Below are 16397 nucleotides of genomic sequence, written 5' to 3'. Positions count from 1 at the left end.
GGGAAAATCTCTTTAGGTTTGCATATTATCCATGTAGCAGTATAAATTAAAAAATAACAAAAAACAAATCCGGGGAAAAAAGGAGAAGAAAACAGGTGAATACAGTAACATCACATTTTTGGAGAGGACAGACTTTTGAAAGTGAGAAGGTGGAAAAGATGGGCAGATTTGGTTTCATAAAAAACTAACATTTCCATATATACAGTATATTAAAGATAAGACAGATTAACAGGTAAACAGCAGACTGGGAAGAAACATGGCAGCAAATTTAACAGGTTAAAGGTTACAATTTTCATTAGATAAAGAGCTATCACAAATCAATAAAACACTAAATAGATAATGGGACAAAGAATTCAAACAGCCAAGTCACAAAATAGCAAGTATCACCAGTAAATAAAAGGTGATCAATTTTACAAGTCATTAGAAACTACAACTTTACAAAAAAGGTGTCATTTCAATTATTATTCAAAGGCATCATTCAATTAGCAAATGAGTAACAATTAAGAAATGAGCCCATCCACAGCTGGCACCAGTGTATGATGTTAGGGCGTGGACAGGTGAGAGCGCTCTTTTGGAAAGTAACCTGGCATTTTTATCAAGAGTCGTAAAAACGTTCATATCCTTGGAAAGAAGCCAAAATATGGAAAATGTTAAATAAACAAAGTTGTTCGTCATAAAATTATTATAGAGTAAGACTGGAACAATCTAATTGCCCAGTAATAGTGGAATCATTAAGTGAAATATGGCATTTTCATTTGAAATATTATATGGCCATTTATGAGGATAAAGATGAAGTTAGGAAAAAAGATTTTATTCAAAACATTAAATAAAAGTCAGGTTATATAACTGTACATAAATGATGCTTTCACTTATGCTAAAGATATACAAAAAGACTGGAAGGAAATTAAAATTAAAATGATTACAGCGGCTATATAGGATAGTAGAATTAAGAATAATTTTTCTCCTCTCTGTTTGCCAAGTTTTCTGTAATGTAGTTATATTAATAATTAAGAAAATTGCTTAAAAAAGAAATCACTGTAAAACTGGTGAAATCAGAATAAAGTCTGTGGATTGTATCAAGACCAGTTTTCTGGTTTGATACTGTGCTACTTAAGACGTAAGTTGCATGAGACGGTACCGCTGGGCAAACTGGGTGAAGGGTGCCTGGGACCTCTCAGTACTGTTTTTTCAACTTCCTGTGAATCTATAATTATTTCCAAATAAAAGGTTAAAAAAATTTTTTTAATTGGAATTACATCTTTGATTTCTTGATTTTTGCTGAAAAGTTATTTGGGTTTATCTAGTCTAGTATTTGAGGTAGGAAGAAGATAAAAAGGACGAATATGTCTCCTGTGAAATTTTCAAAAAAAGCCTATTTTAACTGCAATCAACACTGCTGTCTGCTTCTACTCCCACTTCCCTTCTGTCACACTGTCCCCATCTAGTATCTAGGGTCAAATTTACTTGCCTGCCCTCAACACCGGAGCAGGCCCCTTAAGTCCAATTTTCAGCGGTCCTTAGAACGTGGGTCTTTACACAGATGGCTAAGAAGGCTAAGTCTTAAGCTACTGGAAAAGGGGAGACAGTGAATACACGGGTTTCCCCGAGTCTGTTGCTAGCCCTCTGCCTCCTTCTCCTCCACTCCACTGTCCTTCTCAGCTCATCCCTCCCAATTCCTTCCTAGAGGAGAGAGAACACATCACTTATATTTGCAAGTGTTTCAGCCTTTGGAAAACCCACACCAACTCCTTAAAGCTTCTAGGCCTAAGAAATGATTTAAGGTGGGAGGTATTTGTCCTCTCTGATGCATGAGGAAACTGAAGCTGGCCTGTCTGGTCTGTTGTCAGAGTGGCGGAGGAAAGGTCCTGGATGAAGAGGGTTCAGTGCCAGGCCCAGCACTGCACTTGGCACGCCCAGTGCCTCAGAGCAGCTGCTCTCCAGAGGGCCTGTTCCCTTTATGGCCTGCTGTGCCTGCAGGGTGAGCCATGGAGCGGCCCAAGGCCTCCAGGCCCCTCCGTGGGCCCTCAGTTGCAAAGGAGCCTCTGAGGCTGGAAAAGGGTATCCAGTCCAACAACCTGCTGCCCATGCTGAGTTCTGCAGCAATGCTTCTGGGCTTGTTGGCAGAGGGAACGGAAGGGGTCCAGGCAACCACCTGACTCACCCAGAGCGACTCAGCTTCCATCTGCGTGACAGATGGAGACTTTGCTTGAAAGAAGGTTCTACTACTAAAAAAGAGCAACATGTTTAACCACAGTAAAAAGAAAGGCAGCATATGATTGAGCTGAATGTAATTTATTCAGTAGTAAAAAATGGTCAACACATCAATTTAGGTAAAAAATATATTTCTCATTTACTAGGTTTTGAGTATTGGTGAATCACCTAAAGATATTATGACACATTATAAAGCAGTGTGAATTTTTATAAGAAAATACAGGTAGATTATCTATCTATCTGTCTACCCAACTATCTATCTATACACATAGAAAATAACCTGGAAGCTAAAGCAGACACTGTTAGCTGTCTACTCAATATCCATTCTCTCTTTCTTGACTAACAGCACCCTGACTTTGTTGGCACAGACATGTGTCTACTTAGAAATACCCAACTTCCCAGACTCCCTTGCAGCTAGGGGCCATGCGACCCAGTTCTGATCAGTAAGAAGTAAGTGGACGTTGCCAGATGGAGCACTGGGAAAAGCACTGTAGAGGGGGTGGATCTGGCTGGTCTGCATGTTTGGCCTTCTTCCTGACTTTACCACAGATTTGTGCCAGGTGCTGCATCCGTCATCTTAGGACCAGCAGGCAACAAGTATGTGAACGAAGGGCTGACACACCAAGCTCAGAACTGCCACGGAGCTGATGAAACTGAAGCTTCAAGGCTCTGGAAGAGGCCCCGGCAATGTGCTCACATGGTCATGTGTTCTTGTAAAATTTGCAAAAGTAGGATATTTTGAATGCAATCACTTAATACTGCTACTTCTACTCTTACTTCCCTTCTGCTGTTTTCTCTACTCCGACTTCCCTCATCCCACTTTCCTCATGTTGGTGGCACGGAGCTGGAATGGCCAAAGGCAATCTGGGATTTAGCTAAGGGGATGCTGAGTCCAGGTGACATTTAATTTGGGTTTAGTGGGATATATTTACATGATTCCTAGTCACTTCTCTGCATAGCCAAACAATCGCTGGCTGTCCTGGTGCAGGAATGGCTTCTGGGAATTCCCCGTGTACGCAAGAAAATGTGAAATGTCCCCGAATCTCAGTTTCCTTATAGAAGAAACTTGAGGAAGATTTCCTCAAATTTAACGACAATCCTAAAAATTTACACAGCATTACCAAAAACTGAATGTGAGGCTGAAAGAAAATTTTCTAGTTTATCAATAATAAGGAACAAAATTCAATCAAATATGTCACAGGAAGGACCAATGAATTTTCTTTTCTCTCTCTCTGTAGAAAACCTTACAGACTCGTTGTATATGTAACATGTAGAGGCAATCAAAGGACATAAAACAAAAAATATATGAAAAAAATCCCTGAGGTGTGCCAAGCAGCTAGTTAATAAAAACATTATTTTTCTGTCTGTGGTATCTGTCAGTTCTTAAAATTTGAATTTGACTGTGATTTATTTTCTCATTCTCACTCTTGATTAAGTATTCACCTTTATACCTCACTTTGTATTCCTTTATTTTAAAGAAGGCCTCCCAAACCCTGTAAGCTGGAGGTCCCACGAAAGCTGGATCTTCCCTTCTTCCCCACAGGCAGGTGAGGGAAGGCACGAGAGAGCCTGGGGTCCGATGCCCCAGTGCTGTCAGCGGGGCTGATAAGCCAGGATTCTCTGCTATTTGCAGCTGGGCCCAGGCCCAGCTGATCCAGGAGAGATAGGGACAGAGATAAACGAGGCCAAGAGGGGGCAGTGTCCCCTCTGGGGGGGGGTAGGACTATGATAGTTGTTGCTTATGCTCTGCTTACTTTTGACCTTTCAGTAATAAGCATATATTTCTTTTGTAATTAGAAAAAAGAGGGTGAGAAATAAACTGAAAAAGAAAAGGATTTGGGATTTTTCCTCTGCTTATTTGGTGGTGTTTTCACGCACAAAAATATGGACTTTTCTTCAGTTCTAACTAACCCCCTAATATGTAGGGGCACTGACTCTTCAACCATTAGAGTCAGTCAGAGCAGGAATGACTGAAAAGTGACTAGAAAAAGCCCCAAAGTGGAGACAAATTTAAAAAATTTCCAAAAACATCTAAAAGCAAAAATTAGAAACTGAGGCCCTTCCTTCTCTGATTTCGGCTTTTGCTGCGAACAAAACGGGGCCAGCTGCAAGCAGCTCATGCTCCTGCCCGACACGGGCACCAGGACAGCAGGGCCCCTGGGCCCTCCCCCATCTCCGAGGGGCTCAGCCTGTGCCCGGTCAGCTGCGCCCACTCCTCCTGCAGAGGCCCCCTTAGCCCCGAGTTCTGCCCAAGTGGCAACGTTTCCGTGACCCAGACTCTGGCTTCAGCACCCCTGAGGGGGCCTAATAAGGACGCAGATTCCTGGGCATCGCCACACTCAGATCCTCTGGGGGCGGCCAGGACCCTGCACTTCAATCAGCCCTTTGGGCGACCTCTAGAAGCCTAAGTGCATTTGGGTCTTCATTTGACAGAAGGGTAAAGCAAGGGTGGAAAGGGAGCGATCGGCATTTCCATTAGCCATTCCCCCGCAACTGAGTCTGTGTAAAAATTATGAATATTTCACAGCATTGGAGTTCTCTAAACTTTCAAATACAGAATTCAATTCCCTGGAAAATCGACAGCTCTTCCAGAAGGTGGCATAGCTCAGTGGTAAAGGGCAAGCCGACTCGAGTAACACTCCATTACTCAACCCTTCTCAGCCTCAGCTTGCTCATCTATAAAACGAGACGCGAGCAGAATCTACCCCAGAGTGAGCTGGGAGGATTAAACGAAAGGGACTCAGATGTGAGGAGCAGCCAGCATGTGCTGAACTAATTCAAGACACGCCTATTATTGTTGTTGAAGGTAGCGAACAGTAAGTTTAAACTTCAAACTAGAAACAAAACACTGAAATTCTATCATAAATATCTACACCCCTTTAAGCACGGCGACGAAGATACTGAAATCAGGGCTTTATTTTCAGGGAGAATTAAATGATAATTCAGCATAGTATGGATGATACTAAGAAAATTCGGAAATAATGAAGCAAGAAGAAGCTGGCAGACCATCGGTTTTGACCTGCTGATGATCACAGCCTGAAGGAGAGGCAGGGCATGCTGCTTTCCACCAGAATGATGAGCAGGCAACGCATTTGACGTGATCACCCCCACTCTCATGCCAGCGTAGGAACAGTCACTTGTTCTCCTGTCGCAAGCTTTCTGAGCTCTCCGGGGTCTTTAGCATTTCGGTGGCCTGGGCTCTGTAGTGCACAGGAACTGTGTGCTTGCACGTGGGAGGGCGAGGACTGTGTTGCCTTACGGGGACAGAGGTGGCTGCAAATGCCCTGCAGGGGATCAACTGCTGATTCCAGGAATCCTGGGAATGGCTTCTTCCCATCCCTGAGCACCTGGTGGGCCCGCCCCGCCGTTGCACCTCCACCCTCACCGAAGCTAGTAGTTTTTAAATCATTGGTGTGAACAATAAGCAATTCCTGAGATCATGGTAAGGAGGTCTGGCGTGGGGCCTAGACTGTTTTTGACTCACATTCGGTGGTCTGGGACTTTGAGAAACCCTGAGCTAGCTCTGACATTGCAGGACCATACTTGCTAACCCACTGACCACTCCCGCTGCTATCTCCATCCCTCATCAGCAGTACAGTTTTATCTGTTCCGTGTCTGCTTTTGTAAACTTCTTGAAGGTAATAGCTATGTCTCAAACTGTCTCAGCATTCTGCTGTGAGTTAGGCAAATAGTACAGGTTCAACAAAAACTTTTTGGATACAATTTACTGACACGATGTTTTAAAAAGTCAACATCTTCTGACTGATCTTGAAAAATCTACAATCTCCCATCAGAATGGGAGGCATGAATCATGATTTTGGGGCATGTATTCCCCAGTGAAATGCCTTCCATCTTTTGCAGGTTCCCTTGTTTGGCACAAGCAGTTATGAAGACATGAGCTTACAGCCCTGGCATGCGCCACTAGAACGAAAGGTATGGCAAGTAAGGCCCTTCTTTTGAAATCACTGGCCCAGCACACAGAGATGGCAGCCTGTTGATTTCAAATCAAAACTGGGTGAGGGGCCAGCCCCGTGGCTGAGTGGTTAAGTTCGGGTGCTCTGCTTCGGTGGCCCAGGGTTTCCCCAGTTCCGATCTTGGGCACGGACATGGCACTGCTCATCAAGCCATGGTGAAGTGGCGTCCCACATAGCACAACCAGAAGGACCTGCAACTCGAATATACAACTATGTACTGGGGGTCTTTGGGGAGAAGAAGAAGAAAAAAGACTGGCAACAGATGTTAGCTGAGGTGCCAATCTTTAAAAAAAAAGACTGGGTGACAGAGAGCAGTTTAGGATAACTAATAAACAAAGACAGCAAAACTGGGGGTGTACCTATAAACTCAGTGATTACTGCTTGACATAAGTTTTCTAATAAAATTTAAAAACATTTCTACTATGAGATCCTGTGTATAGTGGGTTGTTGTGGGCCCCCAAACAGAAATGTCCATGTGCTAACCCCTAGAACCTAGGACTGTGACCTTATTAGGAAAAAGTCTTTGCAGACGTAATTAAGTTAAGGATCTTGAGATGAAGAGATTATCCTAGAGAATCCTAAATCCAATGACAAGTGTCCTTATAAGAGACAAAAGAGAACAGAGAGAAAAGAGAAGGCCATGTGGAGATGGAGGCGGAGTTTGGAGTGGCGCAGCCTCAAGTCAAGGAGCCCCTGGAGTCACGAGAAGCTGGAAGAGCAAGAAAGATGCCCCCCTAGAGCCTCTGGAGGGAGCGTGGCCGTGCTGACAGCTTGGTTTTGGACGTCCCGCCTTCAGAACTAGGAGAGAATAAGTTTCTGTTGTTTCAAGCCATCCAGTTTATGGCTCTGTGTTACTGCAGCCCTAGGACACCAACACACTTGGTCTTCACATGTATACAGTGAATTCTTTCTGTACTTCATTCTCACTACTCATAACTCCACCAAAAAGGAGCTGACACCAACGAGAAAAGCAAGCGTGCACGGAGCTTTTCTGCTGGACTCAAAACGTTTCCTCTGGTGAAAGGACAAGACATACACCTTAAGGAGATTTAGAGCTGCACGCTGTGGTAAATGACACCATTTCCAGACACCATTAAACCGGGTTATTGATTGACTGATTTGAAAGCTCTGTCCCTCTGAGCCTCACTGGTCTGCGTGATCAGACTGGTCGTCTCAGCATGGTCTGCATCTTGGCTTCTTGTTATTGTGGTTACAAATCTTCACCATATCAACATAAGGCCTCAGCCCCAGCATTTCACTGTGTAGACATGCTCTAAGTTATTTGGCTGAGGGGCTGTATTCAGGTTTCTCTTGGACAAAGCTACATGAACATCCTTGCTGACGCTCACGGGCTTGTGTGGCTGTGTCTGTGGGAAAGTCCCAACGGCGCAGGGCCGTGTTCTCGACAGCTATCACCACCACCCTCCAAAGAAGCCCCACCAATTGGCTTCCTCTGTTCTCCTCAAAACCTGCCCACAAAAGCAGGAGAGTCTTGCTTTTACAAATGCTCTGTCCTCCAAATGGAGCTCAGTCCTTCCTGACAAACCAGTGTTCTTCCCAAGAGAGACAACGGCCTAGTCAGGGCTCAAGACGTCCATCAACAACTTGGAACTTGGATTGCCTCACTTCCAACCTTTCTCGAGCACTCCCCACTTGACCCAGCATAAACAGAGCCTCCGGCATCAATCAGATTCCTGAGATCCCTGGAGACATTCTGAAAACAGTGAGGGCTGCAGCCCAGCAGACCCTGCCCCACCCCCAGCCTCCTCCCGTCATCTTCCCCTTTCACTCTTGCCCCTCCAGTCTGTCCTCCAGAAAGCAGCCAGAGAGAAACTAGAAGTTGACACATTAAAACATAAGGCACACTGAGTCACCCCTCTGCTCTCCGCCCTCCAACAATTTCCTAGCTCCTGGAGAGTAAAATCCACCACCGTTGCCTACAGAGCCCCCATGACCAGGCCTCTGGATGTCCTCCAACCTCAAGTTCCATCAGCATGGATTGCACTCCAGCCTGGGGCTCCCAGAAATTCCTCAAACGATGGAAGACCAGGGCCAGGCGACAGGGAGACCAGCACCCAGGGTAGGTGATGAGGGCCTGGCCTGGGGGCAGCACTGGGGGACAGGCGCTTTCAGCTTCTACCTGCTCCTATAAAGCCTCACACCACCTTCACCCCCCATCTTTTTCCTTCCCGAGTCACTGTCTTTGCCAGCCAATTGTTGAGAGACTGCCTCCAAGCCTTCTGCTCTAACACCAACCTGCCTAATTCGAGGAGATTTCAAGGTCCATGTCACTGACCCAGTCAATCACCAGCTTTAAAACCACCAGTGGCCTTCACCCCTAGGCGCTCAGCCATTTGTCACAGGGCTTCAGTGGACTGGCCCTCATCCCTTGCAATTGCTCTTCCCTGCAGAAACCTTACACTCCAGCATCTCACCTGCTCACCCTATGTGCTCTCTGATCAAGGTCTCATGAGGCACCTGCAGGCCCCTGACACTGTCATCCTCTTCTGGCCCAATGGCAACTCCTCCTGACTCACATCCTTCCCTATTTAGCTGGTGGGTGGTAACCGGTGGCTCCTGGAGCTGGCTGAGCATGAGAGTCATTGGGGACTTCTCAGAGTTTAGAGGATGGCCCCGTCACAGCCATGTGACTCCGCAGGCCTCTTGGATGCCTGGATTGATCACTCAGTCCATCCTGCAATATCCCTTCCTTCTGTTTCTGGGGCACCGCATTCTCCTGGTTCTTCTCAAGCCTCTCTGACTGCTCACCTTCTGTCCTTCTTGGGGGCCCCTCTTTTTCTCTCACTCCTGACACGCTGGTATGTCACTCTGTCCTCAGCCCCTCACTCTCTGCCTCTCCACCCTCCACTTCAGTGGGCAACCTCACCTGCCCTGAGGGTTTCAGCCACCGCCTGTGTGCTGATGGCCTCCAACAGGCTACAGTCTTCCCTTCTAATAGATAAGGCGCCCGAAAATTAAGACGCTGGAAGAGTAGACGATTACTCCTAAGGATGGGCATACCTTCAGATATTACAAAGGCTCCTGGCGTGTGCCTTTTAGTGATATTCTAATCCCTCTTCTGTTTACCAGCAGGTCTATCTGTGACAGGTAGAAAGGGCCACATTGGACTTCAGGGCCACTGCAAGCAAACTGGCGAATGCGGAACTTCTTACAAACACAGTATGGTAACAGACCAAACCAAACCCTTACATGTTATTGCAAATGCTAAGTCCATCAATGGTCCATCTCTCCTTCCTACTTCAGGACCACCGCCCCCTTCACATGGTACTTACTCCCAAGTACTCCGTGGTCAGAAGCTTCTCGCCTGAGAGTTCTCCAAGCTGGGGCTGGATCAGCTCGTCTTTGTCCAGATCAGCTTCCATAGTGTCATGGTCCTCCTGTTTCAAAGGAAACATGGGGTGAATGCTCTGGACCCCCTGCTGCAAGTTCCCAGAGGGGTGGCTCCCCCAGGGGGGCACCTGCCATGAATTGAGAAGCCCTTAGCCCAACCACAGCAACTCATGGGTTTGCATTTCAAGGGTCTCAGGGGCAGTCTGCTCTCTGCTCATAACCTCTCCATGAAGATGAAAGGGAAAATGCCAACCCACCTCTTTAGGAAGCTGGGTGCCTGATGGACGCTTCCACAGCCATAGGTGTGAAGAGGTTCAATGAGACACCTACCAGTCTCTCCTAGTCACAGTTCTCAGAACTTTTCCCTCTGTGAGGTTAAGGCACCATGTGAACAGCCAAATCAGTCAGTCTATAGACAACTATTAAGCACATTCATACACACAGGCCTTACAGGGGATACAAAACTGCACATTCTAGGCTTGCTCCTCCCAAGTAGTTTACATCAATAAGTAAGAAGACTCAGCAAAAAGAGAAGAGTTGTTTGCTTTTGGGAAGATGGAGTGGACATACTTTTCCCTATTCCTCGCACTAAGTACAACCAAAAACACTGGACATTACATACAAAATAAACATAAGAGACCCGGAAAGATGGGGAGACGGAGGCAGACTGGCTAGGTGCCTTGGGACACAAGGAATGAAAGGTGGTGAGTTCCTGGGGCTTTTTCTTTTGCCTGATAGATTCCAGATTTGGAGCTGAAGAAACATCAGCCCAGAAATACCAATGGTGAAGACAAAAAGTTCCCCAAAAGCTTGCTTCCTCTAGCCAAAGGACCAGGAAAGGGGGAGCCCAGCATGACAGAACTTTTAGAAAAGAACCAAACACCAGAGAAAACACTGTGGCCCCACCCCAACCATACCAGCAAGGGCCTGAGGGAGTCTAGACTTCTACCATCAGCAGGCTGTAATGAGGTACCCCAGCACCCTCAGCTGGGGGACAGCAGAGAAGACCAAGAAGGGAGGGAGAATTCCACCCTGGCTGGGTAGCAATGAGGCCCCCCACGCTGAGGTGAGAGTGGAGACCATGTGGAGAGCCTGGATTTCCACCCTCACTTGGCAGTAATGAGATGTCTCTCCTCTCTTCATGCTGGGATGGTGTCAGAGGAGGCCTGGTGGAGACTCGGGACTTTTAGCACTGCCCACCGTGTTCCCATGGTGTGAGGGGAGGCCATCTGGGGAGCAGGAAAGAGACATTTCTACCCCTTCTAGTCAGGGAGGTATCAGTGGAGGCCTGGTAGGGATCCAGAACTGCCTCCCTGCCCTGTAGTAATGAGGAAACTTCTCTTACCCCCACCACCAATGGGTGTCAACAGAGGCCAAGGGTAGAACCTGGACTTCTATCCACACCCGGCAGTAATGAGGAGAAGCCCCTGCTTTCCCTGCCAGAGCAGTAACAGAAGAAGCCAGCTAAAACAGAAAGTTTAAATGAGGTCAAAAGTCTCATAACACCCAAAATATCTGGGTTTAAATAAAACATCACTCATCATACTAGGATCCAGGCAGCTCTCAAACTGAACAAAGAGAGACAATCAATAGATGCCAACATCAAGATAACAGAGAGCCTAGAATGATCTGGCACAGATTTTAAAGCAGCCATCACAAAAATGCTTCAACAAGCAATTACAAACATTCTTGAAACAAATAAAAAACAGCAAGTCTCAAGAACATAGAAAAAGAACAAAATAAACCCAAAGCAAGCAAAAGGAAAGAAATAATGACAAGAGCAGAAATCAATGAAAAGGAAAACAGAAGAACAATAGAGAAAACTGGAAAGACAAAAAGCTGGTTCTCTGAAAAGATTAATAAAATTGTCAAGCCTCTAGCAAGACTGACAAAGAAAAAAGACACAAGACATAAATCACCAACACCAGGAATGAAATAGGAGCTGCCCCTACAGACCCTGTAGACATCAGAAGGCCAAGAAGGGATTACTGCAAACAACTCCACACACACAAGTTTGACAACTTAGATGAAAAACATAAATGATCACAAGCCTCTCAATATGAGATAGATAACTTGAATAGTCCTACAACTATTAAGGAAACTGAATTCATAGTTTAAAAATTCCCCCCAAAAAAGAAATCTCCAGGCCCACATGGTTTCACTAGAGAATTCCACCAAACTTTTAAAGAAGTAACACCAATTCTATACAATGTCTTCCAGAACACAGAAGAGGAAGGGATATTTCCTAATATTACCCCAGTACCAAAACCAAAGACAGTACCATAAAAAGAAAAATACAGACAAATATCCTTCATGAATAAAGACACAAAAATCCTTAATTATCAAGTTAGAGGAAAAGGAAAAAAACATCCTTAACAAAATGTTAGCAAATAAAACAGAGCAACAGATCAATATGTTAAAAGAATTATATACCATGACCAAGTGGGGCTTGTTCCCGTGATGCAAATCTGGTTCAATACTTAAAATTGATTAGGTGTAATCCATAAGATTGACAGGCTTATGAAGAAAAAAAGTCACATGATCATACTAATGGATGAAGAAAAAGCATGACAAAATTCATCACCCATTCATGACAAAAACTCTCAGAAAAATAGGAATAGAAGATATTTGATAAAGAACACCTAAAAAAACCTTATAGCTAACACTAAACTTAACTTTCTTCCTAAGATTGGGAACAAGGCAAGGATTTCTAGTTTTGCCATTCTTATACAACATAACGCTAGAAGTGCTAGCCAGAGCAAGAAAGCAAAAAAAAGGAAATAAAAAAGAGGAAATAAAAAGCATACAGATCAGAAAGGAAGAAACAGAACTGTCTTTATGTGTAGATGACATGATTGTCTATATAGAAAATCCCAAGGAATTGACCCAAAAAACTCCCAGAACTAGTAAGTGGGTTCAGCAAGGTCAAAGGATACACGATAAACTTAACAAAAATCAATTTCTATATACTGGCAATGAACTTAAATTAAGACACTGAGATTAAAAAAATAATACTATTGGGGCTGGCCCCATGGCTGAGTGGTTAAGTTCACGTGCTCTGCTCTGAAGGCCCAGGGTTTCGCCAGTTTGAATCCTGGGTGTGGACATGGCACCACTTATCAAGCCACGCTGAGGCAGCATCCCACATGCCACAACTAGAAGGACCCACAACTAAAAACAGACAACTATCTACCAGGGGGCTTTGGGAGAAAAAGGAAAAATAAAATCTTTAAAAAAAAAAAAGCTAGCTGTGATGAGGAAGTTTAAAAAAAATAATACTATACTATTTATTGCTTACAAAAAAATTAATAAAAGAAATACTTAGGTGTAAATCTAACACAACACGTATAGAACTTGTAGGCCGAGAACTACAAAATACTAAGAAATCAAAGACGATCTAAATAAATGGAAAGACATACTGTGTTCATAAATCGGAAGACAACACAGTTAAGATGACGATTCTCCCCAAACTGATACAGGAGTTTAATGTAATTTCTATCAAAATCTCAGCAAGATTTTTCTGAGAGATACACAAGATAATCTAAAACGTGTACGGAAAGGGCGAAGGAACCAGAACAGCTGAGACAATTTCGAAAGAGAATAAGGTGGGAGGAGTCAGTCTACCTCATGTCAAGACTCTACGTAGCTACAGGAATCAAGACTGCGTCGTCCTGGCAGAGGGACAGACATGTAGGTCAATGGAACAGAAGAGAGGACCTCGAAGCAGACCTACACAAGTGTGCCCCACCAACTTCTGACAAAGGCGCAAATGCCATTCAGTGGAGGAAGGATTGCCTTTTCAACAAACGGCTTGAGCAACGGGACACGCATAGGAAAAAAAAAGAAACCTCAATCTAATTGTCATGCCTTATACAAATATTAACTGGAAATGGATCACAGACTTACATGTAAAAGTATCACATTGTTAGAAAAAACAGGAGAAAGTCTTCAAGATCCATGGCTAGGCAACAAGCTCTTACACTTGACGTCAAAAGTACAATTTATAAAAGTAAAAACTTGATAAATTAGGTCTTGCCAACATTTTAAAAACTTTTACCTGTGAAAGACCCTGTTAAGAAGATAAAGAGAAAACTACAGACCGGGAAAAAATATTTGGAAACCACATTTCTGACAAAGTATCTAAATATATAAAACATATAGAGAACTCTCAAAACTCAACAGTAAAAACCTCAAACAATCCAATTAGAAAATGGGAAAAAGACATAAAGAGAATTTCACCAAAGAGGAAATACAGATGGCAAAGAAGCAAATGAAAATGGTCAACATTATTAGCCATTTGGGAAATGCAAATTAAAGCCACACTGAGATATCACTACACAGCTCTCAGAATGGCCAAACGCCAAAACCTGGGGAGGATGCGGAGAAACTGGATCGCTCACACAATGCTGGGGGCACGCAATACAGGTATAGCCGCTCTGGGAAATGGTTTGGCAGTTTCTGAAAAAGCTAAGCATGCAACTACATACCACTAATTACACTCATGGGCATTTATCCCAGAGAAATGAAACTTATTATCACACAAAAATCTGTACATGAATGTTTACAGCAGCTGTGTTCGTAATAACCCCAAACTGGAAACAAATGTCCTTCCACAGGAGACTGGTTAAAACTGTGGGACATCCATGCCGTGAACTCCGGACACACACAAACCTGGAGGAATCTCCAGTGAGCTATGCTGTGTGATAAAAGCCAATCCCCAAGGTTACATACTGTATGACTCCACTTACATAACATTCTTGAAGTGACAAAATTATGGAAATGGAGAACAGATCGGCGCCTGCCAGGAGTGAAGGAGGAAATGGGGGTGGGAGGGAAGTGAGTATGGCTATAAAAGGGATCCTGTGTAGCAGAAATCTTCTGGATTTTGAACATAATATTAATATCCAGTTGTGATAATCTATCGTAGTTTTGCAAGATATTATCACTGGATAGAACTGGGTAAAGGGTATATAGGATTTTTCTGTATTATTTCTAATGACTGCATGTGAATCTACAATTACCTCAAAACAAAAGGTTTTCAAATATAAAAAATGGGAGAAGAGTTAAAGGTAAAGCAACAGCAAACATGAGACATCACGAGCCTGCGTCTGACCAGATGCCAGCTGAGCAGCACGCGTGAGAACGGGGACGCTGCGGCCTGCGTCCCCACCTCGGCCAGGCCTGTGGAGAGCAACCGTCCTCCGCAGGTTAGCTTACAAGATCAATACCACACAGACCAGATGCAACTGATGGAATAACTAAAGAAAGAACGTGTCCGCATGAAGGAAGCTGGCCTGCTCCGAGTGAGAAAGCGGGAGGGAGGGCCCTGGAGGAAGCTGGCAGTCCAACTGCCGGTCCAGTCTGGGTGGAGGGGTACCCCAGGCTGCCATGCCTTGGTGACAATGGTCCCTGAGTTCATCTAACCAATCCTTCCCCTCCCAACAATCTGTAATTTGGCTCCTTAAACTTGTCAACAGGAAGAGAAAGCTTTATTCTAGCAAACCTGAGTACCCTGTCCCCATTTTCAAATTAATTTCCAGTCATTCTGGATGCCCCAGTCTCTTGTGAATTTGATTTACCTGAGTCAGTTTCCAAGGGCTCTGAAAGCTCAAATTCCCCGGAGGACTGCCTCTGGGCAGGCAGCTGCAGGGGAGCAGCCCTGTCTCCCCGGCTCTCTTCGGCACATGGTCAGCGCCATCTACCATCACAGACACTGTCACCCAGGATGGGCTGTCTCAAGGAAACGGGATTTGACTTATTCTAGGTGGTCCCCAAAGGCAGACCAAAACCTGCAGCCTATGAGGCAGGTCGAGATCAAGCCAGAGCTCTTCTAACGATGAGCGCTGTCTTACTCGCAGCACAGGCTGCTGAGATGTCATCCGCCTCAGCCTACATCTGGGAGCGTTTCTTTGATGCCTTCTCATCAAAGAAGTCTTGAGGAGCCCACCTTGCATTTCCATAGCACTTTACCTCTAAACTCTCACAATGACTCCTCGTAGATTCCTTTTTTTATAGCTATTTTGTCTGGTGTGGACACCTAGCCCCAGAGAAGTGACAAGTCCACAGTGATAGCCTGGCTTTGACGCAGGAGTCTGGACTCTAAGCACAGGGCAGCCCCTTTCTGCCCAGATCTTTCTGGCCACTTCGGGCCCTGCAGAGAAGCCTGTTTCTGAGGAGCCACGGGCTGGACTGACCGAGTCTTCTGAGGGCCCAGGGTCCCTGGTGCCTGGCCAAGACTGAGCTCCAGGGTAGACAGAGTGAAGGGCAGGGCTGCAGCAGCACCGCGGAGCCCACGGCCTTATCCATCCTCTTCCCGTCCCGTCTAATCACAAATGGAGAATCCACGCTTGTCAAACCCGGAACACCAGGTTCACGGTCAATCTAAGCCCTAGCCCTGACTCATTGTCCACAGCAAGGGCAGCTACCTTCTCCTCCTGCTGCTTCCCCTGCGCCAGCAGCTCTGCCAAGTGCCAGCCTACTCACCATCCTGAAATTTCACTCGGGGTTCCTTAAGGGTAATGCTACCTATAAGGCCCTCCCCGAGGTCAGCTCTGGGACAGCCAGGTAAGATGTATACTGCTGCCTTGGCTTAGAGGTTAGTTTACTAAAATACCAATATCTTAGTGATCAAATAGTATGCATATTATATGATGGGTCTAGGAAAATGTCTGCTCCTTGTGAACAAAAGCAGCAGGCTCTGTGCTCATAGTGAGGGGCGGGGAGCCCTGGAGAGGGGGCAAGTATTTCATCTCTTCCAGGGAACGACGCCCTGGAGGCACCAGCTGGAAATGGGCACATGAATCACAGTTTCACGATGGTATTGGTGATACACCACTCCCCCGCCAGGGTGGAATATGAAAC

The 16397-nt window shown here is 45.2% G+C and overlaps 1 protein-coding gene across 20 annotated transcripts in view; it reads right to left on the bottom strand.

Moving 5' to 3' along the window:
- The window catches only part of ARMC9 (armadillo repeat containing 9), a 134549-nt gene that overhangs the window by 20213 nt on the left and 97939 nt on the right, over positions 1-16397 (bottom strand). For all 20 annotated transcript variants that reach the window (XR_011539824.1, XM_070618533.1, XM_070618537.1 and 17 more), the window contains one exon: positions 9479-9583. Coding sequence is in view for 19 of the 20 variants with exons in the window: in XM_070618533.1 (XP_070474634.1) it covers positions 9479-9583 (105 nt within the window). In the remaining variant the exon portion in view is untranslated. The remainder of the gene's footprint in view (positions 1-9478; positions 9584-16397) is intronic.

The sequence above is a fragment of the Equus przewalskii genome, chromosome 5, assembly GCF_037783145.1.
Source record: "Equus przewalskii isolate Varuska chromosome 5, EquPr2, whole genome shotgun sequence".
Lineage (NCBI taxonomy): Eukaryota > Metazoa > Chordata > Mammalia > Perissodactyla > Equidae > Equus > Equus przewalskii.
Note: the sequence above shows the minus strand (reverse complement) of the source record. Positions and strands in the feature narration are given on the sequence as shown.